The sequence below is a fragment of the Bombus pascuorum genome, chromosome 6 (assembly GCF_905332965.1).
Source record: "Bombus pascuorum chromosome 6, iyBomPasc1.1, whole genome shotgun sequence".
Classification (NCBI taxonomy): domain Eukaryota; kingdom Metazoa; phylum Arthropoda; class Insecta; order Hymenoptera; family Apidae; genus Bombus; species Bombus pascuorum.
Window position 1 is genome coordinate 16928032 of NC_083493.1, and position 22818 is coordinate 16950849.

Below are 22818 nucleotides of genomic sequence, written 5' to 3' on the forward strand. Positions count from 1 at the left end.
TGTAACCAGACCTGACAGTACCATTAATCTCTTACGTTTGCCGCCAAAGCGCTGATATCGCAACTAAAATTGTGTTCATATGATGAATAAAGTAAAATCTCGGTATGTACACGTGGTCGTACATGCTGTGTGAATTTTATACTTATTTTACTTTTAAACTTGGTCATTAAACAATTTTTACAAACTATTCAAGTATAAGATTTTGGTAAAACGATAAGTTGAAAGAACAACTCAATAATGGCGTTATACAATTTCAAGAAAATCGCGGTTGTACCCACCGCAAAGGTTAGAAACTTTGTTTTTAATTTTCTATTTGGTAATTAATTCAATTATAGTTCAAATTTCATTTAATAAATATTCCCTTTTATCTAGGACTTTATTGATATAATTTTATCAAAAACTCAACGCAAAACTCCAACCGTTGTACACAAAAATTATAAAATTGCAAGAATACGTGCATTTTATTTGCGTAAAGTGAGATTTACTCAACAAAGCTTCCATGACAGATTATCTCAAATTATACAGGAATTTCCTAAGCTAGATGATGTTCATCCATTTTATGCCGATTTAATGAACGTTCTTTATGACAAAGATCATTACAAATTAGCTCTTGGTCAAATAAATATAGCAAGACATTTAATCGATAAGTAAGTATATTAAAATAGTATTTTTTCAATTATCACTGTTTTTCAATGAAATTCACATATATCGTCAAAATAGCGTATCCAAGGATTATACCCGTTTAATGAAATATGGAGATTCTCTATACCGATGTAAACAATTGAAAAAAGCTGCTTTAGGTCGTATGGCAACAATTATGAAGAGGCAAGCAGCAAATCTGGCATATTTGGAGCAAGTTCGTCAGCATTTAGCCCGATTACCTAGTATAGATCCTTATACACGTACTATAATAATATGTGGCTTCCCAAATGTTGGTAAAAGCAGTTTTATTAACAAGGTAATTTAATTTTAATAACTACTAACAGATCATGTATGTATATTATGCACAGGGAACATTAATAATTGTTCTATGTAGATAACTCGCGCCGATGTTGAAGTTCAACCATACGCATTTACAACAAAGTCATTATACGTTGGTCATACGGATTACAAATATTTAAGATGGCAAGTGGTTGATACACCTGGAATTCTAGATCATCCACTCGAAGAAAGAAACGTAATAGAAATGCAGGCAATAACTGCACTCGCGCATTTACGAGCAGCTGTACTTTACTTTTGCGATATTTCGGAACAATGTGGTCATAGTTTAGACGAGCAGGTAAATTATTGGCTTCGTAGTTAACCAAAGTATACATTTTATTTAAGTGTGATTCAACAGTTTTATCCTCTAGGTGAAATTATTTGAATCGATTAAACCTCTGTTTGCTAACAAACCTTTGACAGTTGTGGCAAATAAAGTGGATGTTTTGCGCCTGGATGAACTTCCGCCCGAAAAGCGAGCTCTTTTAAAGTCGTTGGAGGATAAAGATGTCCCAGTGTTGGAAATGAGTACAATCACTGATTTTGGTGTAATGGACGTGAAAATACAAGCGTGTGAACGTTTGTTAGCTTTCCGCGTTGATCAGAAGATAAGAACGAAAAAGGTAAGTTAAATACTTTTTAAACACCTTTTGTGGTACAAGTTCTTGAACGTTTATGACTGCAGGTAGAGGGACTGCTTAATCGTTTACACGTTGCACAACCTGTGCCGAGAGATGATAAAATTCGCGCTCCTTGTATTCCTGAGAGCGTTTTGAGAAAGAGGAAGGAAGGATTGAAGGTAAAACGAAAATTAGAGCGAGAAATAGAGGAAGAAATGGGAGACGATTATGTACTTGATTTGAAGAAGAATTACGACATCGAGGGCGATCAAAAATATGATGTTATTCCAGAGATTTGGGAAGGACACAATATCGCTGATTACATCGATCCAGAAATATTTGATGTTTGTACAATATTTATTCATTTTAAACACGCGTATGACATTTTGCTTGGATAGAACTTTATTTTTATCTTTTACGGTAGAAATTAAATGACCTGGAAAAAGAGGAGCAGCTTCGCGAAGAGGCGGGTATGTACGATTATAAAGTGGCTGAGTTGTCCGAGACGATGCAAGAAATTGTACGAATAGCTAAGCAAATTCGAGAAAAGAAGGCTATTATGAAAGACGAAGCCCGAATACTGAAGGCTTCTACAAAGCCTGTAATGCCGCGCACAGCAGCGGCGAAACTTCGAGACAGATCGGTATCGAAATTGAGAGAACAAATGGAAGACTTGGGTGTCGATATGGAAGACACGGAAAATGTGAGTAACGCATCAAAATATAATCAAAATAAATACCAAGAATAACGATATGTAACGGAACGAAATGTGTATAAGATTCGCGTATATGATTATTTGTTTAAATTCCAACAGGCGCACTTTACCAAGACTAGAGGACGTGCAAGGTCTCTATCGGAACCAGCTAGCAAACGTATGAGACTGCAATCCCAGTCTCAATCAAGAGCTCGAAGTAGTTCAAAACCTGCTCGCGACGAAATGGGTATAAAGGATTCGACGATGAAGACTAAATTAAAGAACATTGCGCATAAAGCTTTGAAGAAAAAGATCGCGAAGAAGGGATTGAAAGGAGAAGCAGATCGATTCATCGGCACGAAAAAGCCGAGACATTTGTTTGCGGGAAAACGAGGTGTTGGAAAAACAGATAGGAGATAATAGTATTTCGAAGTTGTTATTTAACGAAAATCTTTTCCAAATTTTCATTGAATCAATGATTCATTTCCCATGTATTGCGTGAATAAATCGACGTTGCTTCGTATTTACGATACTATCCGTAAAAGGTTAGTTAAACTCGTTGAAAGATAACGCAACAATGTGAATGAATTGTCTTAGATTGCATAATTTAATGCCAGTAAAGCGACCTTTGGCTTCGTACGTAGGGTAAGAAACATCGCATTCAGCGAAAGTTTATTGCTGTCGTACGGTGATAACCTTTTCCATGCTACGGTATTGAAAAGTTTGCCTTATTCGTAGATTCGTATTCCTTCCTGTGTAACCTATATCGAATGTGTCATGTTGTGCAATGCTTACTGTCGCGCTTCGTATCATTGTTGCGTTAGAAAACCGAGTAAATCTTTATGCCGGCTGTTGGATGAAACATTTTGTTCAATCAAGATCAGTTATGGGTTATTTGGTTATAAATAAGGAATAAAATTTTATTTTACATCATCGATAGTAGTCGATTAGACAAATACATGTAACGCGAGGTTACGGTTATAGTGCGTGATCGAAATTGACTCGGCGAACGATATATGTTCGCGTCACGACATGAGAACGCATTTAAACTTTTGATCGAGGTGCAGCGAGACCATTATAATTTCGGTTATACGTTTGTACATTTACAACGAAGGCGAAACAGGCAAGTCCTCTGGGTGATAGTCCATAAGTGTTATACATATATATATATATATATATATATATATATAGTTGCAGGAGCATTCGCGAGATTTTCGCCGTGCACAAACTTCGGTTATGCTACCAAGTTTCGATCAAATCCTCTATACAACGTTAACATAATTTCATTGGTAAAAAAACGCACAATCTCTCGAAGATTCGTTCGATAATATTTTAGTATGTAAAAAGATGGAACAGTTTTCATCGTTCGATATTTGATCGAACAATAAATTATAAGCAGTTAAATTGTTCCGGTTAAGACTTCGTTTAAGAGTGACACTAACCAAATAATCGAAACATTGCTGTCGCGGTATTTCTTTCTTCTCGTTGTCGATAACTCTATACACTTAATGGTTCTTCAATATCAAAATAGAAAAACAAAGAGAAGAAGAAAAGAGAGAGGAGGAGAGAATATAGAAAATAGCGGAGAAAATAAGATAGAGAAGAGGAAATAAGGCAAAAGAGGATGAAAGTGTGAAATACGATTACTACAAGAAGAAACGCCAGATATCTTTTAGTATCACAGTCAATGCGAAAGCCTGGATCAAGAGCCTGGACTTTCGATGATGCCTCGAGTCGAACCGAATCGAACGTTTATCAGCGATACGATTAAATCTTTCGTCATTCGTTTTACGGAATAACTTTTATCGATCGAAACGTTCGCAAATGCACGTGCCAAGCGGACAAGGGGTCAAGCGGAAAAGGAAAGTTTCGCGCGATACGTTAATAGCAAGTGTTTTCGGTATGTCGCGAGTAACGACGAAGAAGTGACACAACCGAACAGTATTCGGACGATTCTTTGGTGAGTCGTCTGCGACTATGAAAACCCTTGTCCTTTCGTCATTCTCTAACCAACGTTTTTAATCGCAGCATTTACCGACCCGTATCATCGTGTCGTTTCGATCGAACGTGTTACATATATATTCTATCGTTCGCTCCCATTCACTAGTTTGTTCGTTCGCTCGTTCGTTGTTCGTTCACATGTACATATACTAATTAGTTGATTGAATTAGACTGTGGTTACAGTGGATGGGTATTTGAACAAACTGACATTCCGACCAAGATACATCCGCCTAATCAAATATGTATATAGATTTTTACGAGTATATTATTTATATGCATTGCAGTCTTCGGATGTTTCGTTGGTTAAAACTCAAGCTCGTTCGAACAAGTATCCACTGTAAACATAACCTTAACTCTGTTGGTCAGTCGGTCATTTAGCCGATTCGTCCATTCGGCAAGAAAGGACAAAGTTATTTTTAGGAACAAGCGCATTCGAGTACTTGAATGTTCTTCCAGTAAGAGTTTTTCAACTGAGTAGCATCGTTCTCGTCGAAATAAACGATCATCAACTCGTCGAGCTTACTCGGCGCGCAGCATGGTTTAGGCACTTTTTTTCTATCTTCCTTCCACAGCAGACTTTGCAGAAGGGCGTGATGATGAGCTGGATTGTATCTAGGCGGGCATCGCCCTTTACAGTATCCAGCGTCGAAGGTTTTCGGGTAAACGATAAATTCGAAACCTTTCAGGTCTTTAAACATGACGGTAAGCTCGTGTCTGCAACACTTTTTACTCTCGCCTTTGCACTTTGTCCTACGACCTTTGTGCAGAGACATCACATCTTTGGGCGAAGAACGTTTTACTCTGGCACTGCCCGAATACGTCGTGGTGAACACGTTGAGAACCGGCAAGGAAAAGGTACGTGTCACCGGTTCGCTGTCCACCATAAATTCCAGTTCGACTCCTAGGTTCTCGAGCGGCGTCTCGATCCACGAGGAAGCGGCCTGAGTCACGTCGAGTTCGAGCCATCTTGGATTTCGGGAGTCCTGCAGCTGAATTTTTCTACGACCGATTAACTTTCTCGAGCGACGAAATGACGAAATTCGGAGATAGAACAACACCTCCAGCTCGGAACGTTCGGTGTAGTAATCCGTCGTCGGCCCGTGAAGCAGCAGTCGCAGCGTCGCGTGATCCACCGACGTTTGATCCAGATCCTTCTGAGGAATTTCCACGGGAAAGAATAACCAGTGACGATAGGGTTTTTCCTTTTCGCTCGTTCCATCCAATCGACTCGATTCGTTTCCAGGATACGCTGTAACAATCACGAACGAATAAACCCGAACAATTGATACGCGTAACGCGTAACGTTACGTAAGTGAAAACCTTGAATTGTGTTCGATCTTCTATCGCTACATTCCCTCCCCGTTCTCTCGCCTGTTGGTATGTCGACGTTAAATGAAATCTTTTATCTTTCACCTTTTCATTTTTCCCCCCGAAGATTATCAACTTAATCACACGCACGTTAAGAGATTTGACAGAGGACGCGAAAATATCGTTAGAACCGCCTATGACCTATGAGAATGGACGTGTTCACGCGTATCCGGCTAGAGATCACGAGAACGGCAACTCTCGTCCGTTCCATTTTCATCGGTTAATTAGTGGAATTATTAAATTCCGGGGTAATTCGTTGGTACACGTACGCACGAGTCCCTGTTCGCTTTTTCTCCGCTTCGCGGGCGTATCGAATCTTCGTTCTCTTCCCGCGTAATGTGTACGCGATCAACATCGTTCGCGATATATTAAATTTTCTTTTGCAATTTCATAAAAGACCGATAGTAACAATTTGTCTTTTGTTTTGAACTTAACTTTAAGAAAAACCGCATTACTTATGGGATGATTCGATATCATTATCAATATTTAACAAGTTTTAAGTCGTGTTGTATCGCATTCGCATATCTAAATTTTCGTGGATAAGTACCAAACAATATTGAGAATATTATTTATTGTACGCAGTCACCTTCATATCGAAGCACGCAACGATCTCATAGAAGATAATTGATACCTATAGCTAGGATGCAATTTATTCGTTAGATTATTTCGATATATTCGATCTATATTCGATCTCTCGAATTGGAAAATAGATGTTGGGTTTGGTAAGAGAAAACACGGTGGCATTCTTGTAACACAACACCGACGGATTAGCGTCGCGTCACTTAGATCGGCTCGTTCGGTAGCAGTCGTAAAACATCGTGTAATACGAAGCTCGCGTTACGGATCCTAGGAAATAAATCTGTCAGGAATAATCGTAAAAATACGACGAAACAGATTGAGAAAGTTATCTGGGTATGCGTCGTATGTCGGCAACGATATACAACGCGCAACGGTTCGACTCGAACGTTATCTCGACTCGATGTCTCGAAACAGTCCATACTATGTATATGTATAACAAACGATTCGAGATATATTCGGTAATGTTTCTATTTTTCTTGGAATGTTTGAAAAAGATCTTCGAGTCGATTTATTGCTAAAGAAATGGTCTCGCCACGATTATCGTAGTAAGTATATATCAATAACAGAGATCAATCATGAAAATTCAAACTGTGAAGTAACTCGAAACGAAGTGAAATTCAGGAATTGGTGATATTTCGATATTTCAGTTTGTGTAAATAATCGAACAAGCCTATGTGCTTCCGTCACTGAATGGAAATTCGACGGTTTCCCTGAATATTTGACTCGCACCAATTATAGCTTACCTTGCACCACACTGCTATCTAAAATATTTTAGTCTGTGGGTATATCTTTTATAAATAGTATTTTACGATATTTTTGGCTTAGTTTTCGTAGAATCGGTACGCCTCCATTCGTCTAGAGTCTAGAGTCTGGGCTCGTGACGAAAAACAGTAAGGGTCGGTTTGGTATAAATTTCCGGCGATCTGCAATCGATTGTCGAGAGTCACGCGTGAGAGTCGTCGACAAATTGATCTTTCTCGACGATTCGTTCTTATTGCATTCGGAAACTCGTTACTCGGCATTCCGTGGCGATCGGAATTTCTCTTTCATAATAACGCAGATGCTTCTGGCGAGGTCTCTCAAGCGGAATAACGCGAAAACGGAAAAGGAGAAAATAGAGCGAAGATACGAGTTGATGGAATCTGATCGAATCGAGATAAACCGAAGTGGAATTACGTTAAGCGAAACGAAGCGTTTTATTTGTAAACTCATTCGCTTTATATCGTGTCATTCCATAAGTAACGTCGGTCTTGCTTTGCACTTTGAATTTCTACGATAAACTGAAACGGTAAATACGTAGCTACTAAAATTTATAATTAATTATTAGAAAGATCGCAAATAACATCAATATAACAAATATCGATACCAATGAATCAGAAAATGGGTTTGTTTTGCTACGAGAATGATTAGTAGCACACATAGAAAACATTGGATAAACTATTTAAAATGATGTAATTGGAAATTGTTGCGTTATTTGCTCTATCCTCTAAACTTAGTACCGACAGATGTTCGTTTATTTTGATCACTACAGGATCTAAACAACAATGTAGTTGTAAAATAAACAAGCTATAAGAAATTTAACAAAATAGCGAATCTCAAAGTGCCAACAGAATAAAAAAGGACGAAGAAAGTGAAATAGTTAAATATTTACATTGTTTATTCGCGATTACGATGAACTTTTCAAATTTAAGTAACTTTCCTTTTACTTTTCCTTTTGACTTTTCTTTTAATTTATTTTGAACAAAAGTGAAACGACATGTAAAAAAAAAAAAAAAAACAGAAGATGCGTAAATAAGAAAAATTATCACGATATTAACAATCAAAGTAAGAAATTGACTTGTCTTTCTCAGTTTATAGGTTAATGCGATAGATCGATAATCGCGGTTGGTTCGATACGCATCGATTCCAGATACGCCTGGTAAAATCTCGTCGACGTTGCCGAACTGGCGGAAACTAGGATGCTCGATGTTTACACAAGTAGTAATTATAGCGTGGGTATGTATATTTTTTCAGAAAGATCGTAAGATATTTCGCGTTTCCAAAGATCGCCGGTTCTGTTGAACCGATACTAAATTATCAATGATTCGAGAACGAAGAAGAATGTCTCGATACACGATCGATCGATCATCATCAATTATCGTTGGTTACCTGTAGCGGGAAACACATGTAGCAACTTCTTGCTTTCAAAAGTTTGCTCGTCGAATGGCGACTGCATTCTCATCAGGTACTCTCTGTGTGCTCTTTCGTATTCGGTTTGACTGACGTTTGCCTGAAAAAAGAAAACAGGAAATACGTGAGGATGACATATTGACCAGCTAACGAATGCACAGTGGTAGGTATAATGGTTTTATTTATTTCATACGCGGGATAAAATTGTATTAGCATAGAAGAAATTAGCGTAAAATGCATAAAAAGATGTTTAATCGTAGCGAAAGTCATGTTATTTGGAATGGAAATTTGACAAAAATTTGAAGCTAGAATTTGATACGATATCGCTTTATTGGAAAATAAGGATATGGGAGAAACGAGGATCTCAATGGTCTTACTAACACGCAAGAATTACATAATTAGTTCAAGAAGTTGCGGACGGCGTACTTCCATTAATCAATTTGGAAAAGGAAATAAAGTTGTCGAATATCGGAGGGATTGCGTGAAAAGCGCGATAGAATCTCCGTTGGACACGTAAAGCAAAATTCCGGTGACCTATGGAACGATTCACCGAATCGTACGCTTTTACGTTTCACTGAAATCGATCTTCGAGCGAGATAATTAGTTTGCGGGCGAGGCACTGATATAGTGTCTGCCATCTTCCCAACGTCGCGGCTCAACAACCTTCTTCGCTTTGCCTCTCTCTTTCCTCGCCACTCGTCATTCGCCTTCTTTCCCCGTTGCTCGCCGGTCCCCCTTTGTACTTTTTTTCCTATTCTTCAAATCCCTTTGTCGTTCTCGAGCATCGTTGCAATTTTCGAGATCCACTCGAAACACGTCCCTCGCCACTTTACCCTCGCCGTCACTCGTGTTGGTATATAATTTCCATGGTGAGAAAGTCCAGACACGCTAGACGTTTCCGGTAAAATTAGCCGGTTCGCGCGGCTCTAGCTAGCCGCGGTACGCGGGATAACGCACGAGTCGGCCAACATAACGCAACGTAACGCAACGATTAATAAGCGAAAAGACGTTTAATAAATGAAATGAATTTCACAGATCGTGAGGTTGAAAGGAAGGAGGACACGAGTACCGAAGGATCGTGTCGTTAAGGATGACTCAGCGAGCTATCAGAGTCGTGTGCCGTGTGAAACGGAGACACACGGACGCCTCCGCAATACGTCGAGTAAGTATGGACTGACTCGTTTAACTGGCTGTTTTCTTTAAAGTCGGCTAGTTAGTGGATTCGAGCGAGTTCCGGTTTGTCGAGACGGTGGTCCGTCGCGTCATTCGTGCGTCAAGTATTCGCCAAGGTTTCGAAGTTGCATACTCGGAGGGAAAGATAACCCTCGACGACCGGAATGTACGACGCAAGATCGTTAGTCCGTCAGAAGGACTCGTGTGGCGAATCGTAAATCGATTGAGACACGCGTTTTCGCTCGTTGCGCATTGAAACCGAGACGTCGTTTGCCGACCCCAAGCGAGTTGACTCGTGTGCAACCGCTTGACTGGTTCGAAAGGTCGGTCAGTGTCGGTCATCGATGTCGCGTTCGTTGGTCTTTCGTCTTGGTTTGTAGCTGGACTCGACTGGCGCACGCTTGCTCAATGGCTATCACGAAACTCGAAGATGTTTCTACTTGCAAAGAGGTAGGAGAACGTAAGGAAAAGAGAAGTGAAGAGGAGAGGGAACGAGGTAAAGAGAGGATGTGCGAGGAGAGGTAAGAAGACGTAGACACGGTATGACTGCGCGAACTTCGAAGACGAACGAAATTGTAGAAAGATCCCGATACATAGTACGTACGTACATGTTGCTCCAACGAGCGTTGACCGTGCGCCGGCATTCAAAAGGAACAGAATCTAAACGCGACTACGCCGCGTATCACTTTCATCGATAGTCTTGTATTATTTTCTTGAAAAAATACGCCGTGGCTAAGGAAATAGGATAGGCCTATGCAAACTTTATGAGAAACGGTATTCGACCAGATTCGTTGTAAGATATCGCACGAATTATGAAGCTTAACGTTCTTCGATCGATGTAGACGGTCGACCAAACTTATCTTCGCCGTCGTTGTACGCCGTCGGCGTAAATTCGTAGTACAAATAAAGTTGGAACGACTGAAAATCAGAGTTCGTTTCCGAGAAAATGAAGTAGTATCCAACTTTGCATTCTTGGTTCTAGCAATTCGCTTTCGAGAATAGAATCTTCGACGTAACTTGGATATCGGCGAATGGGTGTAATCGCGCGGTCGGTGCGACGATATCCGTTCGCCAGATATAACGTATTTGGGGAAAGAAATTTGGAAACGAGCGTATGTAAGCGCGCAACGAGGGCATAGGTGACGTTGTAGCGAATGCGGACGACCTTGAAGAAACGTTCGCGCAACCACGTACGCTCGTTTGCCTCCCACGCCTACGTCTCGAAGAAAGATCTTTCGCAAGCAACGCACATCGCGTCTAGGTGTATCGACGGACGAGTCAGGCCGCATTCTTCGCGTAACCCTCACCCCTCTGCCTCGAGGCTCGAGGGCTCGACGAAACACGCGGCGGGAATGCGCGTCATCGTGTTTGAGATTCGAACGTTTCTCATCGAACCCAATTTCGTTCGATGTTGGGTACGCGTTTGTAACACGTTCGATCGCGAGCCAATGCCATTACGCTCTTCTCCCATAGCTTTCTCTCCAGTATCAACCATAACGACCATGAATCTCGCTGTATCATCCTTTCTCGAGGTCGAGATGGTCTAACGCGGTGAAAGTCGCGGAAAGTTAAGCATCTATTTGCGATTTTCATCTTTCGAGATAGTTAAGTTCGCTCGATTTCATTGTTCATCGAAGTAGAATGATCGTTGCGAGTCGATTGGATAAATTTACACGACCGCCACTTTTCTGCTTCGTAACTCGTTACTTTCGTTTGCAATTACCACCGAATTACCAGTCATCGGTGTACAAAAGTGTACGTAGAAATCGCACGAGTACAAAATAGAAATTCACGTTACTAGAACCGAAGGAAAAGTCTAATGCAATGTTATATATTTGCAAGGTTACAGAAGCGATCAACGAACAGCGCAATATGTAATCTGCGACGTCGTTTGCTTACGATCGTGTTGAAACTATCTCTGATCAGCACGACCAAGTGCTTGCAAATCGATTGCGACGAATGCGAAAGAAAGTTAATTGGACGTATTCTATGTTCTCGACGTCGCCAGTTCTTGTCTCGTCGTGCCGTCGTCGTCTCCTCGTCTCGGATCGACTCTTTCGTCTTGTTAAAAACCAACGAAGCTGGATATAAATGTCGACGATGGACGGGTGGGTACGCGTTAAGTGCGGCGGATCATCGAACGAGGTAAAAGAAGAATGTATGTCTGCGTGCGCACGCAACGAGAAGACCTGAAAACTAGAAAACCAGAAAGATAACTGGTTCTATCTTCCCTTTGGCATTAGAGTTACATACCTACATGTATGTATATATGTAGGTGCTTGCGTTCGAGACACGGGTACTCTCTCTCACACTTGTCGACGATGTCCTCGAGTTTCGAGGACGGCCAAGAATCGACGTTCGTTATCGCGTGCGCGCGTAACGGCTGTAGAGGCTGCGACAACAGGTGTTCTTTTGCGACGTCGCTCCCGCCACCTCTTCTCCCGCTCTTGTCCTTTTCAAGATCCGGAACGAGACCTCCTTCGATCATCGTCATCGACTAAATCGCCGTTCCTACCTTCCTTCCACTTTCCTACCGAAATCCCCAGTCCGAGTTCCTCCGATTTCACCGATCGTCTCGGATAGCTTGGGAATTTCCGAACGATCGATGCCAACGTTCACGTAACGCTCCGAATTTAGATGGAAACGCGTACGTCTAAAATCACTCTGCATCTCGTGCTAAATCTACATCGATCTCGATTCGTCGCCGATTAAATCATTCCACGGCCATCGAGATTTTACGTTCGATGTTATACTTATTCTTATTGGTCGAATTACTTAATTCGAATTCGTGTAACTCGATTGTTCCAAACGAGATGTCGCTTGCTTTCGCCACACGAATTAGTCGATTAGTCGATGCGATGTAACCTGTCCCGATCGTATCGATAGTCCAACGACCCCGGCGGGTCCGGTAGTTTCATCATAGGCAACGTGCTGCATCTTCATTAGTAGCAGAAAGCGAGGGATCGGATGAAAAAAAGCGAAGAGGAACGAAAGGAGAAGAAGAGTCGAATAGAGTAGAAAGGAACGGAGCATGGCAGCGGCGGCGTTGTCGTCGTACGCACGTGGACAGCCGGTTCTGCATACCAGCAGGAATGCGCACGTGCTCGTGCATACGTAGCGAAAGTGGGGCAACGCGGACCACCCACGTTCCTCGTCTTCGACTCGCCGTTGTTTACGTACTACTTGCCGCTTGCACCATGTCGTTCCCGCGATTTCTACGGTATACGCATAATACCCTTTCGCCGTCGGGTTGCTCCTTTCCATTCGATTCCCTTCCGTTCCCTTTCTTTCCTTTCTCTCGCATTCCCTTCCCTCCCCATCCGTTCCCCTTCTCCGTACCCTCTCTATCTTTTTAGTCCTTTCTTCCTTTTCGTTCATTGTTCGTTACCCTCTGCGAAACTCGACTGCCGCCATTACCGCCACCGCCACCATCGCTACTCTCTGCCTTCTCTACGTCGAGCGTTCTTCTATTTCCACGTCGAGTTCCGGCTTCCCTTCGCTTTTTCTTTTCACTTTCCAACTGCTTTTCCCATTTTTCTCGTGCTATTTATTATTACTATTATTGTTATTGTTATTACTCATTCCAAAGACGAGAATAAATTTATTAATAAAATTAGAGTATAAAAGGTTGGTGTAAAATATATAAAAGGAAACGCGAGCTCTTCTCGCTTATCTCGCCTGTTAAATAAATAATGACAACGACAATAACAATAGTAACAATTTTCTTCGCGTATGAAGTTGACATTACATCGCTATCTGAATTTTTTACAGACCAGAAATCGACTACCTAATCGGCAAAAGCCGAGGATAGATCACGCGACTAACGTGTTCTAACGGACGTGTGACGTTGTCACGTGAAACATGGACATGGATATGCATATCTGCGGCCGTTTCCGTATCCGCATCGATATCGAGTGGAAGAGAAGGAGAGACGAGAGAAGCAAAAGCGAAGTGAGAAAGGGAGGAAAAAGGGAAGAGGGAGAAACGAAAGATTACTCACCTTGGAGGGGTCGGGTATCCTCTTGAGGCCAAGACCTCGCGCGATGCTCCTTCTGATAATATCCAGCTCGGTCTCGTCGAGAACGGTCCTCGTCGTCGGTCGATCCTCTTCTCGGAAAGCGTCCTCGTAGACGTCCTCGAGACCGGTCGAGCGGTCGAGGTCGTGTCGAGGACCGGTTCGAGAGAGCGGACTCTCCCGCGGCAGCATCGGCACGGCCGACGCGGCCGGCACGCAAAGCGCCGCCGCCGCTACTGCCACCACAACCGCCACGATCGTCGTCGCTATTCCAAACAGACGAGAAGATTCGTTGCTTCCGTTGAGCCACCGACGTCGACGACATCGTTCGCATCTCCTTCCCTCGACGATCGTTCGCCGATCCAACGATTCTTCACGCGCCACTCGTCGCCATTCGTCGGAAATTCTCGGACGGTATTCCCGCTGAACGATGTCTCTCCTCTTCTCCTTTGTATTCTGTTTAACGACGCGGTCGAACCACCATCCGGATTTCCGACCTAGAGAAGATTCGAACGACGAACCTTCGAGGCGAACCACCGCGTCATCTCTTCCGGCACCGTGGTCGCCGCCGGTTGCCGTCTCGACCAAGTATCGAGAGTCTGGATCGTCGATGAGCGCCCGGTGTCTGGTCCGACAAATTCCAACCAGGGCTATCGTTCGACGATCCTCCTTCCCCTTTCGAGCACCGTTGTCCAAGCAACTGGACGCAGTGCCGGTAAACGCGTTTCGGCCGGTCACCTGGATCGGTGCTGGCGATTCGACTTGCGGGACGATCACGCCACAGACTGCGACCCCGCCGATAGGGACCGCGACGAGAGCGCGGCCGGAACTGGCGCCGCTTCGCTCGAGCAACCACACCGATGCCTCTTGCTGCTCGTTGTCACGGGTCACGAGTCGACCAGCCGTTGCCAGCTTTCCCATAGCCGGCTCCTGATCCACGAGTTTAAGCACGATCCACCGGGGTACCTCCTCCCTGGGAAGCACCTCGTCGCTATCGTGCACCGATTCTATATCTAATTTCCTACACCTCTTCTTTCGCCTTCTTTCCTTTCCTTCTTCCTTTCTATCTTTCTCCTCTCTACACCGTTATTATCTCCTCTTTACGTCGCTTTTCTTACCTTCAACTTTTACTCTTTCGTCAACCATTAAACGCGTCGACCAACATGTCAGCCGAGACTCGCGCGAATCTCAACGAATCGGAGAAAACGGTGTTTGGCGATCGACTTGGAAACGAGTACGCGGTATGAAGGTCTGCGAGATTTCCAAATACTACGACAGTGTCCGACTGCTGTTCGAACCGTATTCGATTCTTTCACTTTCTTCCACTTCTTTGGCCACGCGACGATTCATCCGCTCCTCATAACGCGTAATGCCAAACAATGCCGACCACGATGGATCGTCCGCTCGTTTGGTTTCTTCTTCCTACGCGACGGTAACGGTGACTGCGACAACGACCACGACGACGACGACGATGACAACGACGACGACGACGTTGACGTGGACGGAATAGAACCGAACGCGGAGAAGGATCGAAGAAAGCGAGAGGAAGGTAAAGGAGACAGTGCCGAGGCGGTCATCTTAAAACACAGACCGATCGAACATTTACGATTGTCGACTGATTTTCAATGATTCTAGGTGCTCTTTGCTCCCTGTCTCCCTCTTCTTCGTTCACTCGTCGCAAGTATTAAATATCGAATGACACGATCAACTTCTTATTGGACACGGCCAGGTTCAGACGGAACGGGACGAGAAAATACGACCCGCTCCGTTCGGACGTCGCGCGTCGACTGCCGAATACCGTACTCGGCAACACGCACTCGCGTATATATCCCGTTTACTACTCCCCGCCGGCGCGCCGGCCGGCTGATCGCGCTTCCAATCTCTCGGCGTCCAGTTCGACGTCGTAACCACCGCTGCTGCTGGCTATCCTTGCTGTCGTCGTAGCCCCCGTTGACCACATTGTCTCGTGTTCGTCGTCTATCGTTTCCAAGCATCCACCTTTTCTCCATGGAATCCGACAAAATGAGGCACGCGGTGGTTCACCAAAGTTTCCCGATGCTTATCGTTCGTATCTTTCATGTATATGTTGCGCGTGTCATGCAACGCGTTTTAAAGTATCGTTAGCGTTGTAAAGAGACGCCACCGTAACGATTACGTCGATCATATTCCAAACTAATCCGAACGTGCATAGGTATACGAATTAGAAAATATTCGTTGGAAATCTTTATTTAGCGAAAAATTGGTGTACAGCGTGAATAAAGGGTAGAACAGCTTAAGAGTAGCGGAGATACGGAGGCACTTTATTTCCAGACGTCGTCGATCGTATCTTACATGGAGTCTCGTTTCGATGTTACGCGCGAATATATCAACGCTTATGTATTCGCCAGAATGGAGATTCTGCAAATTGCGCGGATTTAGAACGAACAGGATTGCACGAAGAGCACAGGAATTGCCGTCGAGTGGCGGTTCTCGTCGGTAACCATCAAAGTTTTACGCGACAAATGCGTTCATGTGACGGAAGCAAAGGCGGCGCCTAGTCCGTGCTTCTTTATCACCGGAAGGACCGTTAAATAGGACAACGTCAACGAGGAAATCGAGAGACGGTCAGCCAAGAGATTGGAATAATCGCTCGCGAGGTCAAAAGTCGCCTTGAAACGACGAGTGCCTGCTCGTTTTTGTGACGCGAGATATTCGGTCGCGAAACGCTTGATATCCTTTTTTTTTTCTTTCAAGTCATCCGATCAACGAAATACGTATCTCGATGCAGGGAACGGTTTGCAGACGGAACTGCGATTCGCAACATTGACGCAACTGCTAACCGGTTACGCACGCGACCTCAAAAGTACGGGAGACTACCCTTCGGAGAGTTAAACGCTGCTCGATTTCGGGGAATCGATTGATCGGTGAAACGAATTCGCGCTAGAGGCGCGCGTTCGTGTCCCCCGGGCTCGCACGTTTTTTCGTGGAATGAAAAGTTCGCGTGACCGCGACGCAACGACCGCGTCGCATTTTCGTAGCAGTCGACGCGTCATCCGAGGGATCTCGTTGTTCGTCGGAACAACGTTTCAGCCCTCCGTCGATCCAAATCGACGATCCAACGAGAGAGAAAGTTTCCGCGGCCAAACGAAAAAGAGATAAAATTGCTCGCGAATGTACGTACGCTTTTCCAAACTCCTATCGGACCAGTGTCGACTTTATCAACGCTATCACGATGGTCGGACGTCGCTACAGCGCTAATGAAATTTTAAAATGTTTCATACAAAACGCACGATGTACGATAAGTTGGAATACTTTCACGAGACGCTGCGTACAGAAAGGGAGAAGAAGAGAAAGGACGATACGTAGCTACATATATAGTTTGTACGAGAATGGTACTTAGTTTGTCCTGTTTAACGCGATATACCGCACCGCGTTGCACGATGCCGTGCCTCGCTCCGTCGTGTCGCTTCGTGTTTCGCTTCGTTCTACCTCTGATGGCGCGGTACGCTTGCTTGGTCTTACCCCGCCTTGCCCTATGGTGCCTCGCTAAATGCTTCTACCTCTTCGGTTTACCTCGCGTCACATCGCATCGCGTTGTTTGTTCTTGGAAACGGCGACCGGCGGACTTGCAAGGTAGAGCATGAATCACGAATACCGGGGACGGCCAGTCCTTCCTGCACGCCCCTCGTGCACGTCCGCCTAGAAAGTCGTGGTCGTTGCCGGTCGTTGCGGCTGTTCCCGCTAATACCCCGTAATATCCCGTAATACGTCGATGACTAAGCCAATTTCGCGAGCAGAGTTCCTTCGACGAGAGGCAACCTACGCGCACCATCGCTGTAACGCGCATCGTTGCGAGTTACGAAGGATTCGCGCTATTTTCGAGGAATCTCCGCCGATGGGAAATCCTGAACTACATAACGCCGATTCTCGGCAGCGTTACGCGCTATTCGTTACGAGTCGCCTGGAACGTTGTTCATTCTTCGCCAGTGACAAATCCTTCCAGATAGTATCGCACTTGATCACCGTCGGTGTTTATGTCATCGGTATCGTTATCGACATCACGATCGACAATGGCATTGGCATTGGCACTGATACCGACACGAACGTTACCGCCTCCGCTCGGATATCCTCAGCCGACACGAGAGCGCCGATGAATCGCGCGTTAAAAATAAAGAAGCCCCATACTGGTGTTTCCCGTTCGCGTCCAACGAACTTGAGAGACGACGCGGCTCGAGACATCAACCGTTCCCAAGACCAAACGAGCGAATGTCCCGCGAATAACCTTCGAAACCGTACTTCCGGATTTTTCTCAACCAAATTCTTTGCCGCTATGTCATCGTAGCGTGTAAAAGACGCAGGCATCCGTTTTAACGATCTCTCTCATTTTAACCGCCTCTTTCTCTCTCTCTCTCTCTCTCTCTCCCTTCCTTTCTCTCCCTCTGCCTCTTTCTCTTCTCTTCTCCTGGTCCAGTCTTTGACCGAATCTCCGAATCGAATCGTTTCGTTTCGATCTGACCTTCGGTAGCGCGAAACACGCGAATGTTTGAAAAGCGTAGCAAGTTAGCGAAGGCTAATCGCACCACGTGGGAACGAAAGAACGCGACGGCCGAGTTAAGCGAATACCACCGTTTGATGGTGCACGATGGGTCTTCTCGAAAGTCGATGCGTTTTCGATTACCACGCATACCCGTGGTTTCTAGAGCTTCCCATACTATCTTTCGCGCACCAAGGATACGGTGCATCGCAGCACGGGGTGCACCAAGGAATTCTTCCTCCGCTCGAAATCTTTGCTTTGTAAAGTATCGTCGTTCACTCTGGAATTTCTTCGAAACGGAGTTCCAAAGGTTCTATTTGGAAAAATAACAACTTTCAAACCTCAATGGGAATCGTAGAATCGTTTAGGATTATGCGAAAGTCCAGGGCGATAAGATTATCAGGCGTTGACGTAAACGGCTCGTAAAGGGTTGATTCGTCATCGCTAACAGTAGTATCTGCCAAGATCGTAAAACAAAGAGAGATTCTGCGATTGTATAACAAGAATTCTTTATTCGATGAATATTAAACAAAGACTAGTCGCAAAGAATGCATAAATTAACATATTATATCGACCACCGAGTCTCGCGCTGACGACTCTTCGTTCCTTTGGAATACGAAATGGTAAAGAGCGGTACTCGATCGAGCGAATCGAAGCAAAGAAATGGCCAAACATATACGCGGCGAGAGTTAAGGGTAAAACGAGGGCGCGTGCTAGAAATCGAGCAAAACGAAAGAAAAAGGAAAGAGAGAAAAGAAAAGCGTAGTAAACGTAAGAATTTTATGACTGTTCCGGTCGATACGATAATTTCCAGCTTGTCCCAACTTTTCCCTCTTTTTCCCTGTCTTAGTCACCTGTTTTCTCGGAACTCACGGCCGCTGGATTTTCTATTCGATCAACATTAGTCCTACTTTCGCGCCGATCCCTAATCCTATCGATTATACCGCGAACTTTCTTCGAAATTCGAAACTTGAAAGTCACGAGTCGTATAATCGATGAAAAGGAACGAAACGCGAACACGTTGCTCATCGTTATTCCCCGTTATTCGTTCGCTCCTGCACGCTACGATTTTCTCCGTTCTTTCACCGCTTTGCTTAACCGATCTCGTTCTCTTCGACTCGACTCGACATCCACCGTTTCTCTTTCATCGCGCTTTCCTCCAGTCGAGTTTCGTCGGGAACGGACAAAAGCGAAACTGATTGCGTATCAAGCTAGCGGCTAAAGGATAAGTACAGTATCGTCCGATCCATTGTACTATCGTTATCGCGGATAGGAATGCTCGTCGATCGCACGATGCCCGATGGTTGGAAGCAGGTAAACGATAGCGGATTAATCTACGATTTCCATTTTCACCATTCTAATACACCTGGGATATACTTGTCGATCAATTTCTCGTAATAGGGCCACAATTTCTCGATGTCCGGGACTTCGCCGCTCTTGGTATACAGATCGTATTTACTGAAAACGAAATAGTGAAACGGTTAGTCAGAGCGTATCGTTCATCTTTCTTCTTTTTTATATATATTTTGGTAGACGATAAAATCGACGGTTGCCCGATACGTATTTATCAAAGACACTAAATTATTCGAAAAACTGATCTTAACATTCCGCGTATATTATATTCTACCATTTTTTCCTTCTTGTTTCTTTTGTTTTTTGTTTCTTTTTTTCATTAGTTTTAGTCTCGTCGAAGAAAGAAGAGAAACGCGGTGATCGAATGTCGGATACTCACTTAAAGTCTTTGATCCACTTCAGCATCTCCAAATCTTCGTCGGTGCAAAAGTGCATGTAGTCGCCACCCGCGTGCCAGGGATAAAACGAATGATAACGAATCATAGCCAATGCCTGTTTCGGTAGTTTGCTGTTGTTGTGTACCAGGACGCGATACAAGTATTCGTCGTGACCCCAGGACATCAGTAACTCGTCGATGCCGCACTTTGGTTCGTACATACCGTATTTCGTGCTGAAGCGAAACGTGAAAAATATTTTACCACGATCTTTCTTCCAAGAGCGAACCAGTTCTCTTCGATACTTACTTGTATCGAGTGTTTTTACCGTCCGGATTATCTTCGAAGCTGGTTGCCCTGTAGACGATAGAATCAGCCCAAGCGCATCCCACGGGAAACGTGTCACCCACGACTGCCCATTGTGGTTCACCGTAGAACGCCATTATCTACATCAGAGGAATTTAGCATTTACTTGAGAGAGAAGTATTTTATTTAACGAATACGGTCTCAAGTACGAAGTAACTAATTCCTTGCCATTCTTTAGGATGCTCTCTAGTCCAGAGAAGCTCCAGGATACGTTACCTTGCCCAAGTCGTGAATCAACCCGGTCAAGTGGTACCAATCCATGTCGGGATGTTCCTTTCTGATAGATTCTGCAGTTTGGAAAGCGTGAACGATATTTGGCAAACTGGTGTCCGGATCGCTCTCGTCCACCAAGTCGTTCAACTTGATCAACGAGTCCTTTATAGTCATCTTGGCCTTGTCGAATCGCAGCCATTCTTTCATGCGAGCTGAAACGTAAGAGTCGTAAAATCACGAATATGATTCACCGGATGATCATTCTTTTCGTTCCCGTTATTCAAAATTACACGTTCGTTCTCTAGTCGTTACTCATTTCGGAATAGCTCGCGATTGAAAACTCAACCGCGAAACACGCGACACGAAAGCAACACTCAGACGCACTTGCGATACCGATTATAAATATTAGGACACCCGTTAATGTACAAGTATCCTTCGCCCGGTAATTAAATTACCTACTACGTTTATTTTATTATAAATCCATTATTTCATTCGTATACCTCATAGTCGTACTTTATAGTCTAAAATGCTAAACAAAATAAGAACTGCATAGGATTTTCCATTGTACGTAACGATTGTAGGTGTCCTGATACTTACGTCAGTGCACGTGCATACATGTACATTACGATGTATTACTCACACTTTACAAATTCGACGGTTTGATTAGCGTGCATCTTTTCGTAGGTCCTTCGAACACGCTCCTTTACCGGATCGCTCGAATCCTCGGAGAAATCCCTAAACTCGCTCTCCATTTTTCCCGCGTAAACAGTCTCTGGTCGATACTTGTCCGAAGGATCCATGATGGTTTGCCTTTGCGGCTGTGCCTGTCGTCACATATCAATCACACTTAAAAATTTTTTTCCATCGGTTCCCCCTTTTTGCGATTCCAAAAACAGTAAACACCGAGATCGTTGCCCACGTTCCGGTCGATGTCAAAGGACTCCTTTGAAAGGAGCATTCGTAAATCAAATTTCGAGCCAAGCAGAAACACGTTTGCCTTCGAATTTCGTGAAAGTCGATCGCGATTCGTGTTTATCGACATTGTCTGCTTTTTTCGTAGGGTTTATCTTCCGTTGCGCACCGTACACCGTACATCGACGACCGAAAAATTTTCTACCGCAACGAACGACGCGGAGGTGAAAAAGGAAACGTCTGGGAAAAAAAGAAATGGAAAATTGCGTTCGATCATCATCGCGGCGATCGAAGATCAAGACGATCGATCATCGCGGCAAATTCGATCGAAGAAGCTAACGATCATCGTTACTACTCGATTCATCGTCTCCTGTTAATACTTACGAGCGTTTTGGCCGACATCTGTCTATGCGGCTATATTCCAACTGGTATTGAGTATGCAACACCGACTAACTAGTCCCATGCGACCGAGTTAACTTATAAATCTGAGGCAATTCAACCCTTGACCTCTGTCTCATCAAAGTATGGTCACGTGCGTAATGTTCGATACGCGTTATCTCGATTCGATACGTTTGTATGTGTTTCTAAACAGACGAATCTACGAAATAAAAAGCATTTCGTGGAATTTAACAATTTAGCAGTAGTGCATTCTACGGATCTCCCCATTTCCAACTCCTCGTCCGATCGATCTGTCTATCTCTTCCGTACCGTTCGCAGTACCGATCCATCTTTCTCTCTCTCTCCCCCTTCTTCTCCTCACCATGCCTCGCGAATAATATTTTCTTTTACTGTTCTTTCATCGTCGGTGTTCCAGCTTGGAAAGTTTTTAACTTTGCTCACGTAATATTCTGGTGCCATTGATATTCGATTCACTGGATCGACCGATTTTTTGTCGTCATTTTTTCCCCTTTTACCAGTATCTTTCCCTTTTTGCTGGAATTCGTTTCGCGATGAAACTAAAGATACCATTTCGGATGAAAATAAAAGTGTAGTTTCCTTTCTTTTATCCCATTGTTCTGCCTTTTTCGTTCGAGTTCTTGTTACCAAAGAGATAGTATTTTGGCTGAAAACAAACATTCGCATTTTTCTTTTCTTCTTTTAATTCCTTTCCTCCCTGTTTTTCGTAAGCTTGTCTTTTTATAAAAGCGGCGCTTATACTATTTTACTTTAATATACTTCTCCTTCTCTTTTTATTCTTCTCGTCAAAGGAGCATTATTTTGAACGAAAATAAAAACGTATTTGGCGATTTGAATCGACCCATCACGTTATATAATTGACAAAGCATATAATTGGACGTAATCGCGTGAAAAGCGACGCATAGAGATATCGTGCGGGCTCGTGAATGGCATTCTTTATATTCTGAAAAAGAAGTTTCGAACTGTACCAGGAACGGTACGAAAAAGTTTCGCTTAACGGTATTTTTCTATTCGCTAGTGAAAAGACAGTCTATTTCATCAACGATTAAGTCTTTCTTGAAATTACAAGG

At 43.8% G+C, this 22818-nt stretch overlaps 3 protein-coding genes and 1 long non-coding RNA gene across 5 annotated transcripts; 2 read left to right on the plus strand and 2 right to left on the minus strand.

Moving 5' to 3' along the window:
• Positions 1–9: 9 nt before the first annotated feature.
• LOC132908296 (nucleolar GTP-binding protein 1) lies at positions 10–3699 on the plus strand. The gene is made up of 9 exons (XM_060962195.1): positions 10–102; positions 194–285; positions 373–647; positions 721–958; positions 1037–1279; positions 1353–1604; positions 1667–1945; positions 2026–2304; positions 2416–3699. The coding sequence occupies exons 2-9, from the start codon at positions 238–240 to the stop codon at positions 2713–2715; spliced, it is 1914 nt and encodes a 637-aa protein (XP_060818178.1). The 5' UTR covers positions 10–102; positions 194–237; the 3' UTR covers positions 2716–3699.
• LOC132908297 (bone morphogenetic protein 2-A) lies at positions 2740–15715 on the minus strand. Its single transcript, XM_060962196.1, has 3 exons — positions 13586–15715; positions 8392–8512; positions 2740–5545 (listed from the first exon to the last, which is right to left on the minus strand). The coding sequence occupies exons 1-3, from the start codon at positions 14519–14521 to the stop codon at positions 4713–4715; spliced, it is 1890 nt and encodes a 629-aa protein (XP_060818179.1). The 5' UTR covers positions 14522–15715; the 3' UTR covers positions 2740–4712.
• LOC132908304 (uncharacterized) lies at positions 8105–20567 on the plus strand. 2 transcript variants are annotated; one of them, XR_009658345.1, is made up of 4 exons: positions 8105–8238; positions 8468–8575; positions 9448–9574; positions 20385–20567. It is a non-coding gene; the product is annotated as an uncharacterized LOC132908304 (long non-coding RNA). The 2 variants fall into 2 exon arrangements; XR_009658346.1 differs by lacking the exon at positions 20385–20567 and adding an exon at positions 11435–12279.
• Positions 18604–21876, minus strand: LOC132908302 (inositol oxygenase). The gene is made up of 6 exons (XM_060962204.1): positions 21716–21876; positions 21060–21243; positions 20423–20631; positions 20150–20286; positions 19846–20076; positions 18604–19571 (listed from the first exon to the last, which is right to left on the minus strand). Exons 1-6 carry the CDS (start codon positions 21731–21733, stop codon positions 19463–19465), a joined length of 888 nt encoding a protein of 295 aa, XP_060818187.1. The 5' UTR covers positions 21734–21876; the 3' UTR covers positions 18604–19462.
• Between the last annotated feature and the right edge of the window lie 942 nt (positions 21877–22818).